Below are 11,626 nucleotides of genomic sequence, written 5' to 3'. Positions count from 1 at the left end.
TCTGTTTTGAATATGAAGGTAAACCTCTTTTCTCACCTGAGGATCATCAGGTACTGCATGAACATTAATTAGCAAAGGTTCATGATCTCCTGGGAGGCAAATAAGGGTTATAATTATTATATCCAGGGACACTGAGGGTATGGAAAGGGCAGTAACTTGTAAGATTTCTTGGGGTATTGGTGATGGAGACACAAAACTAATTTTGAGCTAAGTTGTTTCAAACTGGTGAAGTACTTCTGCTGTGCAGTCATGGTTCAAAATCTGAATGTTCTTGTGAGTTTACTTGACCAATAAAGAAAAGTGGTTAGAACAGCAATGGAGAGTTAGGATTTCTGGCAGCTCTTTATCTGTTATATGATCACAGGCAAGTAGTTTCCTTTCACTTGACTCTGATGCACCTGGGTTAGGCGGATATAATATCTAAGCCTTTACCTCGTGAGGTGCTCTGAAGTAGCAGTGTTAAGAGCTATGGAGCAATGTATGTTTGGCTGCTTTTCTCTGCTAGACCAACTACATTTATTTCTGATACTTTGGAGTTTGAAAATCCTGTTAGCTGAGCATGGTGATTCCTGCTCGTTGTATCCAGCTGCAGGATGAGATAGCTTTTAATTTTCTTGGGAAAGTTTATTTTTGTTTGACAGTTGTTGAAATGACCTTACTGTCTCCCCGTTGCACTTGCATCATCAGACAGCTTTCATGAGGTGTTTCATCATTGTGCTACTGCTTTAGGTTTAGGTTATCTTTTTTTTTTTTGAGATCAGAGTTGAGTCTAGATTTGAGATCTGGTACAACTCTCAAAGAACAGGTTTCAGCTGGGAAAAATGTAAGGCTGTTGTAGCATAACTTTGCTTCTTGCCTGTGAAGACTGGCCAGTCTTTTGTACAATGGTCAGGTTTTCTACGTTGAAGCAGAGTGAATTATGTGAATGTAATGAAGAAACCTTGACTGGGATAATGCCCTGTGTGTATTTTTTCTTTACAAAGGAGAGAGGTTGAGGAGGGCCTGAAGTATGTCTTGGGGAATTAATGACGCGTGCCAATGAAACTTGTTCACACTGAGATCCATTTGAATCGCAGGTCTTGAGTGAGGTCTTCTGTTAATTCTGATTCTGAAATTGCTTAGCTTTCTTCTGTACATCACTGTGCCCTTCTACAATCCAGCACGCAGCTGGGGGTAACTTCCAGCAGGGTATCAGGTCCCATGCAAATACTTATTTCCAGTAGTAAGTGGGACTAAAGAAGATCAGGGGAGCTCAGAAGCAAATTGGTAAGACTTTTTGCATGCTTGGCTTGTACTTATCCTTCTGGTTTTCTGACAAGTGAAGCAGAGTAGATTTACAGCCCACAGATCTTCTAGATAATTGAAAACATACCGGTCTGCCCACAAGAACTAGACTAACTTGTGTGCCTAGCAAGACAGCTCATCTGTTTAAAAAGAAAAAAAACAAAACCCCACACCCCAAACACTAGAGAGGCTCTTTTGGCTTTGGAGTTGAATCTAAGCAAAGCCACACCCTTCAGGTCTATAGCTTTCATAGCTCTGGTTTGGTTTTATTTTATGAGTGGATTATCCTGTCTAGACTCCTGCTTTGACTTGGAAGCCAAAATAGAAGCAATAAAGCCAGTTGGCCGCTTAGCAGGTGACAAACCTTCTCTGAGGTCCTCTAATTTGTTAGGGCCCTTTTCTCCCCCGTGCTCCTTCTCCTGACTGTTTGATGTTACCTCAGTAAGTTTTGTGAGTCCAGATCCAGCTCTGCTAAATTTAGCACGCCAGATGCCTTCAGTAAGCCTGAGCCCAGCTATCAGTTGCACCGAGATCTGTTTCAGTCAGGCACATCCCTCTGGGGAGAGAATTGCGCTATTTAAAGCTGAATGAGACTGAGATTCTTACAGCATGAAGAAACTCGGAATTCCCCCTTTTTCTCCCTGTTGTTGGTTCTAAACTAGTGCTCAACACTTGCTATTCCTTGGGTTTGAATTTGTGTTTCCTCTTGAACTGTAACTTTGGAAATTGAATTAGTCTTGAGCTATCATTCTGTATAGTGGTTCTCCTTCGGTATATATACACTGAGAAGCAAAAGGCAGCTTTAGCGTAAGCTAATGTCTCATTTAGCCTGTGTTACTTCCAGTCTGAATTTAAGGCATTATAGGAAAAATAATGTTCAAGTCACAGCCCTGTATTAGGCTGCAGAGGGAGAAATGCAGCTGCAGGAAGACAAATTGGATTGTATTTGGTCCTACAAAAATGGCAAGGTTTTTTCTAACAGGTGTTTGAAGGACCTTGGGGCACTGGCGTGCAAGAGCAGGAGCATTCATGCTGATGTTCTGGGCATGCATCCGGTTTCAGTAACTGCTGCTGTCACCTCACTGAAGTCCCACTTCCACTGGGATTTTGTGGATCACTCTTGACTTCCGCTCTTACATCGCTGGGCAGTGTTGTGGGGAGCTTCTAACGAACAGCAGCTGTACACACCAGAAACCGGTTCCCTTCAGTAGTGAAGTCTCAGTGTGGTTTTTCCTCAGTAACCGAGTCGTGGTATGTTGCAGTTGTGAGAAATGCAAACATAGTCCTAGGATACGTCAGGAAAATCCTTCTGGTTGAGACAGGAAGAACTTACTGCTGTTGTACAAGGCAGTAGTAAGTATTTGGGGTGCTGTAAGCAGTTTTGGTTAGTCATGTTTAAGGAAAATTAACTATCTGAAGGAATGGAAAGAAGAGCTAGTATGGCAATAGTAGGAATTAAGAACCAGTCTTAAAGGATAAGGCCAAGAGCTTGGCTTTAGTTACAAGAAGGAAAGTATAAAGAGGTTGTGGTAGCTCTCAGAAAAGGCATGTAGGAGAGGGTGTAGTTGTACCCATCAACTAATGAAGCTCATGAGCAATAAGATACAGCGTATGGGTAGAACTTGAGTACATTCAGAATGGAGATCAGAAGGAAGCTGAACTATGAGAATAATGGTAGCTTGGGAACAGCCTTGCAATGGAAGATGTTTAAGTGGCTTCAGAGGGCTGGTATTCCATCTAGGAAAGGGTATGGATTTGTAGAGCTCTATAGTAATAAGAGGCTTGGCATGATGAGCCAAGAATCCCTCATTCTTCCATATTAAAAACAGTTGCTTGGGATGAGGTAGCTGACTTGGTCCAGAAGCTTTGACACTTGAGTACAGTTGACTGTTCTGTTCTTCATGGAATGCTATTTGAGATGTAGGATGCCAGTAATAAGTGTGTATCTTCTTAGGAATATGGTTGGAATAACAGAATAAAATAATCTGTTAAGGAAGGGCATGTCCCTTCTGGGCATTTCAGGCTCTTTACACATCTTTATGTTCTCTCATATGCTAATTTGAGCTCATGATTTAATTTGTTTCTTTGCCACAGCAGAAGATAGGTGTTTCTGGTATAGCCTGCACTGAGCTGGAGTGCACAGGACTGGCCTAATCACACCTTAACTGGCAGAATAAACTTGTGTTACTCATTTGGCTGAGAGGTAACTTGAAGAAGCAGGTCTACTTGTAAATAGATATTAAAAAACAAACAAACCAAAAAAACCCAAAACCCCAAAGTTATTTCCATTACTCCAGGGAAAAGAAAGGAGTGACTATATTGTGTCCTTTGTAACAGGTGCTTTGTCTTGAATCTTTTGAGGCTGGCATGGTTTTAAGTCCTTAGGTTTGAAGTGCATGTCGCTCCACAAACGATAAGGTGTAGCACAGAATCATCTAGATACTGAATGATCCCTGTGCTCCTCTTGCACGGTGCTTCCCATTTAAACTGGGGCAGGCTGGCACTTCTGCTCAAGAACTGACCAGTTCTGCCTCTGGCAATTTTTTTTCTCTTCTTTATGCTGTCAGAAGACTTGTGTGGTGAACCCCATCAGGGGACTGATGTGGGTTAAAAATAAACTTTTCTTTTTTTGGCTAGGTTAGTTTTAATTGAGGTTGGTTCACCACACTGTTGCACAAATGTTTGTGCCAGCAAAAGGGTGGAAATGGGTGTCTTGGGGACAGCAAGAATGCTGCTCTTGGCAGCAGTGCCAGCTTTCCTGTGTTTTACTCGAGGCCCCAGTGGCACTTTTGTCGTGCTGTCCTCAGGCAAAGTGATGAACTCTCAAGATGTGGGTCTTCCTTTCCACGTCTTCATTTAGTTTACTTATTAAATGTTTTTGTGTGTAATAGTTGTTGCGCTGATTTAATCAGCTAGTGCTGTACATTAAAGGAATTTATGGTTTGAGTATGTGCTATTTAAACAGATATATTTAGTGTGTTGATTTATGCTTCCTGCAGTGTTTCTCAAACTTTTTTCATATTATCCTCTAGGATAAATTACTGTCCCTGGTGCAACTCTTGAGCAATGAGGAAACATCTAGTGACAGAACGCAGGAGGCAGGCAGGAGATGGCAGGAGGCAGCAATGAGTATGGCAAGTGGTGAGGGATGGGGGGGGAGCCCAAGGGCTCTAGGAGATCTGTCAACAGCACCTTGTAGTCACCCACTACTGGAACTTGTTTCTCTGGCCTGATGCCAGCCTCAGAGGTGATGTCTTGGCTCAGCAGCTATGAGCAGCCTTAGACTCTGCTTCTGCACTTTATTAATTCCCTGTCTGAAACCTTTTTGGTGAAAGTCCATCCTCTGGCCATGGTTCCTTTCTCAGCCATCTTGTCCTGGCTGCCCCTGACAACATACCTTTATTGCACTGTTGTCAGAAATAATACATAGTGACTGTCTTCTAAGGCCTGAATTCTTGCTTCATTAGTAACTAATTTTAAAATAATACTAGAAAACACTACCTGATAATAGTCTGTGTCAGAGATTTTTGGTCAAGTATAAAAAGGGACTTGCTCTAGAACGACTTTGCCATCAGCTCATTGTAAGAGTTCATGCTAGCGTTACTGATCTGCTGAAGCTTGGATCTACTGATACAAAAAAATATCACCACAGTTAATATGCTATTAAATCTTTTGGGCAAAGAGGTCTAGGCTTTCAAGGGGCTGAGTGTGAACATGTGGTTTTTATCTTCATTTACTTATGTCCTACTCTGCAGCTAATCTGATTTAACTGGGCAGTGGAGACCTGCTCCCTTTGGTTTCCACTCTGATGCAGACTGCAACAAAAGAGGCTGCTGGATCTTATCTTTACTGCTAGTATGAGATTGCTGAGGTGCTCTTCTCTCTCCCAGACACAAATACATCTGGGAACCCATGTGCCACAGTTTTATTCCTCCTCTTTGTGAGGAAAAAGTAGCAGCACTGCTGGCTAGGGTTAGAGAAGGGCATAACTTGCCTTCTGTGCCTGAAGAAGCCCTGCCATGCTAGCCTGAACCATTGTGCTCAGCTGGGCATAAAACAAGTGTTGCAGTTACCCCACTGTCTAATAACTGTGATAGCATGCTTGGTTACAATGGGAGTGCCTCTGTGGTGTGAGGAGATCCTCCTTACTAGCTCAGTACTTACTTTATGTTGGAATATAATTATCGAAGGGGCTTGCACAAGTGGTGATACATTAAGAAAGGAATCTTAATACTGAGAGCAAAAATAATCTCGAAGACTGAAAAGGCTGTGAAACAAAGGGCTGCTGGTGGTAGGAGTCATGGAAAAGAGATAGTGCAGAGTCTTTCAGCACAACATAGTGGGTTATAGCTAGAAACTTTAGAAAGGTGTCTCATTGCTATTGCTTGTTTTGTACGTGGATATCCTGGCATGGATGAGATGCAAGAATATGGAGACTTGCTTCTTCTATCATTCTTGAGAACACTGCTGGAGAACATGCTGTCAAAGATCTAGTGAGATGTTTCTCGAGAGATTGCTGTACAATTGGGCAGAGCTCAGGGGCAAGCCACAAGGATTTGTTGCTTATCAGTTGCCCTTGCAGTAAGGCAGGAAAAAGATCAACGTGTTCAGTGTGCTAGGGGTGAGATAGATGAGGAGCTGCCAGGAACAATTTGCAAGCACCCATACTGGCATGAGATGCTTGACACCAGGGGCCTTTTTAATCTCTTTGGCAAATGTGTGATGAAGTGTTAGACTTCCAAGTCAGCAAAGATCAATATGTAAATGCCAGCCATTAATTCTAAGTAGTAACTGGAACATATTCATCTGATGAAGAATGACAAAATCATCAATAGTCCATTAGTTAATTCTAGACGGTTCTCTAAAAGGTAAGCCCTACTTTAAAATGGTTTAGCTTCTGTAGGGCTCACTGGGGAGGATGTCTGATCTGTGTCATAGTGGAGAGGGGGCAGTTGTGATCTTTGCAGAACTGAAGACTGTATTCTTTGCTGTGAAAGTAAAGGAGAAAGTGGGTGTGGGGGCAAGTTTTGCTTCTAGAAGTAAAAGTTAAAGGCTCCGTTCCTGTAACTTTTTCTGATAAATTTTGCAGGCTGCAGTACAACGCCTAGAAAACACTGTTTATTTATCACCCATCATTGGTAGCAACACTAAAACTGATAAAAGACCTGGAGTACTAATTGTTTAAGGGTTTTTGATGTATAATTAAGGACAATTAATGAAACAGAGGCAGATTATCCTCTGCATTGCTTGGTACAGTTCTTGAAGAAAAAAGTTGGTGGTTATTATATCTTCTTTGTTTCACTGTATTTTGTAAGTTAATCTGGGCTGTTGTGTCCTAAACATCAACCTATATGAACAAAAACCAAGCTGCCTAGGCACAAGAGCCGTTGAGGATGGAAAGCAGCTACTGCACTTTAGAGCAAACTTTGAAGCCTGGCGAGGCTTCAAGGATCTTGGAAAGCTGCCTTTATGAAAATAGAATTTGACTTTAAAAAAAAAAGGAGCAAACAGAGTCTTTACCAATGTTTGGGCAGAAAACAGTCTGGTTACCTGTATGTATTTGGTAAAACAAGGCTGAGATGAACCTCAAACTGTGTGTGGTTTTAATTTGACATGTGTTGGCTTTGTACCTGCCAACATATTCTGGTGACCATGTGGGAAAACATTTTATCTTGGGTTTTTTTTTTTATTTTTCATTCTTGTAGTCCTTGTTAAAACTGCCTGCACCCAAGAAATTGGCTTTGGGAATATGAACAAGTGCCCACCCTACCCCTGTGATCTTGATGATCAGTGAGGGAATTAATGGGATAAAGTGAAAGCTAATATTCCTACAGAGATTTGTGTTCTCCTGTCTCCCACCCAATGAAACCACATGTAATCTATGATACGTCAGTGGTAAGTGTGGCCTGAGAAACTTCTGACTGTACAGTACTAACTGAAATTGGGTTTGGGAGTTAAATCAGCCACCAACAGAGGACTTAATTGTATGGGTTGAACACTGCAGTTCAAATATGTATTGAGCTGATTATTAGGTGGGACAGTTCTCTAAGCATAAATAAAATAATTCATTGTCCTTAGAAATTTTGCAGTGTGTCGGATGTTAAGCATGTTTTGATTTGTTCCAGTAGCCGGATCGAGCTGGGAGATGTGACGCCACACAACATTAAGCAGCTGAAGAGGCTAAACCAGGTCATTTTTCCTGTCAGCTACAATGACAAGTTCTACAAGGACGTACTGGAGGTTGGCGAACTAGCCAAATTAGGTACAAATGTTCTTGCCAGTAATTGCGGGCTGTGGTAGCAGAAGTGCTCATCATTGCTATCCGTAATGGTTTTGAATAGCAGATCCTTCTGTTTTCTTGTTTTACATAATGAAAAATAACTGTTTGGGAACCTCAAAAAACCCACAGTCCCAACCTCAGAGGGTTTGTGTTCTAAACAGATTCCATTTTACTGGGAATAGGCACGTTTTCTGTTACAGCAGAAAGCTTGAGGTATGCGCACTACCAGCTTGCCTCCTGGTGTCATTGCTAGTTGGCTTGGACTGTAATAAGCCAAGCACCGTGTCAAAGCAGCATTGGTAACTTCACTGCAAGTGTTAAGCCACAGTGTGTGATATTTTATCTGGATGGGAGAATTAGCAAGAGGGAGGGAAGGAAGATGGAAGGTGTAAATGAAGGAGCTGTATGTACAGGGTGAGCCTTGTGACCGATAACACTTTGTTTCCCTCCCTGGCAGCCTATTTCAATGATATTGCAGTGGGAGCAGTGTGCTGTAGGGTGGATCACTCCCAGAACCAGAAGAGACTGTACATCATGACACTTGGATGCCTAGCACCCTACCGAAGGCTAGGAATAGGTAAGGAGGATCTTCCTTTGTCCCTGAGTCATCAAAGAAACCAGATTGCTCTGCAGCCTTCTAAATGCTCTTTCAGATTTTTAACTTCTAGACCACTGATTTCTTTGGAAGGCACTTTGGGGAAAGTATGATTTATGATGTGCTATTTTCTTCGTGCCTTTCAGAAATTGACTTTTTTTAGAACTTTCTAATTCAGGATTTCAGATAATTTTAATCATAATCACATTATCATACTGTCATGTAAATACTCTACTTCTATAGATGTGAAAATTGATGCACAGAGATGTGAAATAATTTCAGAGGTATGCAGCCAGCATGTAAGTCATATGTAATTAGAACATGACATTTCTTCATTGTGTTATCTTTTCATGCTTCTAAATGTAGGGTTTTTTCTATTTATTTTGTCTTTATCACTACTGATTATTGCTGCTCAGGGGTAGTACCTGCTTTCTATCTGTACTGCATTTAGTTCTGTTCTCCATGTTGCAAATCAATAGACCAGATTAATTAAGACCTTGAATTAACCTGTTTGCTCTGACAAACTGGAATGAAAAGATAACTTTATTTTAAATTATTTTATTAGGTCTTTATTAGAAAAACTTACCATTGCTCTCTCACTGCTTTATATATTGTTTTGACTTTATTTTCAGGTGAGTTTGAGACCTTGAAGCTAGTGTTTAAATAAGCTGCTTTGTGCATATGCTTCTGGGCTGCTGGATTTATTTATTTTTTTTCTCCAAATAAATAATGAATTAAATTCTGTGAGCAGTCAGCAAGGTAGTGAAATACTTATACACAATGTTTTATTTGCCCTTCCTAGTTCTCACAAGCTCTGGCATTTTAGCCTACCTACAGTTAACCTGCCTCTCCTCAAGGTGGCCATTAGCTAAGTACAGACTCGATTGTGCACTTCTGGTTTTCTTAAGTATCTCTTTACCTTTCGACAGGAACTAAAATGTTGAATCATGTCTTAAACATCTGTGAAAAAGATGGCACTTTTGACAACATCTATCTGTAAGTAAATAAGTTACTCCTGCATTTTTTTGAGAGATGACAGAGGCGTGTATGGGTGCAAGGGGAGGGAGATCCAAGAGCATTTTTAGTATGTATTTTAGTGGGGTCATGTTGTGTGATGCTGAGAAAACCAAAACCCTGCTACCTTGCTTTCTTTAGGAGGGCTTCTGCAAATTGGCTGAATTTAAAAGTAGTTTAATTACAAAATTATATTCTATAGCACAGTTACACTGTCTGACTAAAAAAACTTTTGTGAAAGAATTTTTTTTTTACTGTACAGTGTCATCCTCAGAATGGAAAATACTGCAGGTCTTGCATGCAGTTTTGCTGCATTTGCTGTCTGTCTTTTATGACAGTAACTGTGTGGGTTAGAACATCAGATCAGAGGTGCTTGCAAGCACTGTAGCTTCACATGCAGTAGCAAGGCCCAACTGCTTATTCCCATTCTTGCACTCTGCCAGGTCAGCTGTTTGTGAAGCAACACAGTAAACTAGGTCAGTGACCTGACCCAGCTGCGGAAGCTGGTTTTGGTTTTGTTTCTGCCTGTTGGTTTTGGGTTTAGGGTTGGGTTTTGGGAGGGTTTTGGTGGATTTTTTGTTTTTAAAATCAGCTGAATGTCTATGTAAGTACTTGGTATGATTCAGACATGAAAACAAGCACTGGAGTGGAGGACAGGCCTGTTTAAAAGAGCTCCGCCATCCTAATAGATCCTCATGGAAACAGAGCTTGAAATCCATAGGTGCCAAAGCTTTGCTTCCCCTTCGCTGCTGGCTGCGCACTTCTGCTTCTTCCTGTGCATCGGTGTCTCTGTGAATACCAAGTGAACTGATGCAGGTTTTGGCTGGATTGCTTCTCAGAGACAGCTTCTTCCTTGTCCATCACTGCCTGCTTATACCAGTACAAGCACAGTGCACGGGTAGGGAGAGTCCCACAGCAGGTGGGATTGGATGGACTTGTGCTGCCACTGAACTGCACCCTGAACTCTTGCCAGGAGTGTCGAAGGTTCTTAGTGAGGAGTGTTTTGTACACTGATATCACTATAAATGGAGTGACTTTCTCTTCAAGCTTAGTTAACTTCTGCTAAGGAGGTGCAAAGCCGTCCAAGTTGTAGCTTTGTGCCCTCTCTGTAAGAGGAGCAGGTGTTTTAAAGAGGAGTTTGAGTAAAGCTGCTTTTGGCTTGTATTCCTGGTCTCCTTCCTCAGAAGTGGTAATGAACTCCCTCTCAGATGCTTGCTAGTTGGCACAGGCTTTCGTTTTTGCATGTTACTGTGTGCACGGTGAGGGAACTGTTTACTGGTTTTAATGCAAAAACCAAATCCTTTATAATCCTTCTTTGTACTTCCCAGAGTCGGATTGTGGGATGACTACAAACAGCCCCCGAAGTGGCGCATAACAAAGTTCTTTTAGTGGCCCACTGATTTTATTACTGTGTCTGTTGCTTGTGCATCTTCTATCTGAACCTATTATGCACCTTAGCACCCTATTTGATATCTATGCCTAAATTTGTCATTATTATGAAGCTCCCTTTAGCTATTTGGTGCTTATTTGGCTTAACACTAAGATCTTTTGTTTTGTTCTGCTGTTGCTTCCAGAGTTGATTTGGTTCTATGGCTATGTAGCATGTTGTCATGAAAAAGTGACTCATGAGCTTGTGCAGTGTCCACTGAATTTTGGGAGTATTCAATGAATGCCTTTTGCTGAGCCAGACTTTTTTTTGGTTGTTTTTTTTGTTTTGGGTTTGTTTGGGTTGTTTTTTGATAAAACTTGTGCAAATAAATGTTCTAGTTGCTTAGGATGAAGAACTGATGTCTGTTTGTTTTGGAGGCCCTGAAAATCTTGGAATATGCTAGCAAGATCTGTAAAACTCTGAGAGAGATGATAAAAGGGGGAAGGACTTTGTAAGTCCATAGGGCTTCTTTGTGCTGACATAGCTTTTTGTGAGGAGAGACGGGTAGTTAGAAGTAAACAAGGAGTTAAAATCCTATCAAACACCTTTGCCAGTTTTGTGTTGCAGCATGTAGGGTTCATCCCTCAGACAAGTGTTTTGGTCATCTGAGCAGTGTCACTACAGGAAGTTAAAATTTGCTGTACAGTGAAAGTTTATTATATATTTCCACAAATTATCTGTCGTTTCCAGATTAATTTAAATTAGTGAGCCTAGAAGTGCTTCAGAGACTCTGCTATTTATGTTCCTTAAAAGAGCTTTACTGAGGGGAAGCATTTGCCACTTCTCAGAATGATTGCCACAGGCTGCCCAGGAACTGTGTGTTAGCTCAGGATTGATTTGGGAAGAACAAAATTTCCAGTCCTGAACTTAGACCATCGTTCCTGTCTCTATCTAGATAGCTCCTTATCTCATCTTTGACCCTTCAGAGTGCAGAGGCAGAATGCTGTACCGCAGAAAGTTCTGATACCTGTCTCTCTATCCTTTCTGTCCCAGGCATGTCCAGATCAGCAATGAGTCTGCAATT

The 11,626-nt window shown here is 41.4% G+C and overlaps 1 protein-coding gene across 1 annotated transcript; it reads left to right on the top strand.

Moving 5' to 3' along the window:
* Positions 1 to 6,989: 6,989 nt before the first annotated feature.
* Positions 6,990 to 11,620, top strand: NAA50 (N-alpha-acetyltransferase 50, NatE catalytic subunit; the record flags this gene model as incomplete). The annotated part of the gene is made up of 5 exons (XM_010167160.1): positions 6,990 to 7,074; positions 7,374 to 7,546; positions 8,022 to 8,141; positions 9,089 to 9,155; positions 11,596 to 11,620. Coding segments are annotated over 5 exons (470 nt in total), but the record flags the coding sequence as incomplete, so codon positions are not given.
* Between the last annotated feature and the right edge of the window lie 6 nt (positions 11,621 to 11,626).

Source organism: Antrostomus carolinensis, unplaced genomic scaffold (genome assembly GCF_000700745.2).
Source record: "Antrostomus carolinensis isolate BGI_N321 unplaced genomic scaffold, ASM70074v2 scaffold48010, whole genome shotgun sequence".
Classification (NCBI taxonomy): Eukaryota; Metazoa; Chordata; class Aves; order Caprimulgiformes; family Caprimulgidae; genus Antrostomus; species Antrostomus carolinensis.
The sequence above is the reverse complement of the archived record's forward strand: the minus strand, read 5'-3'. Positions and strand labels throughout refer to the sequence as shown.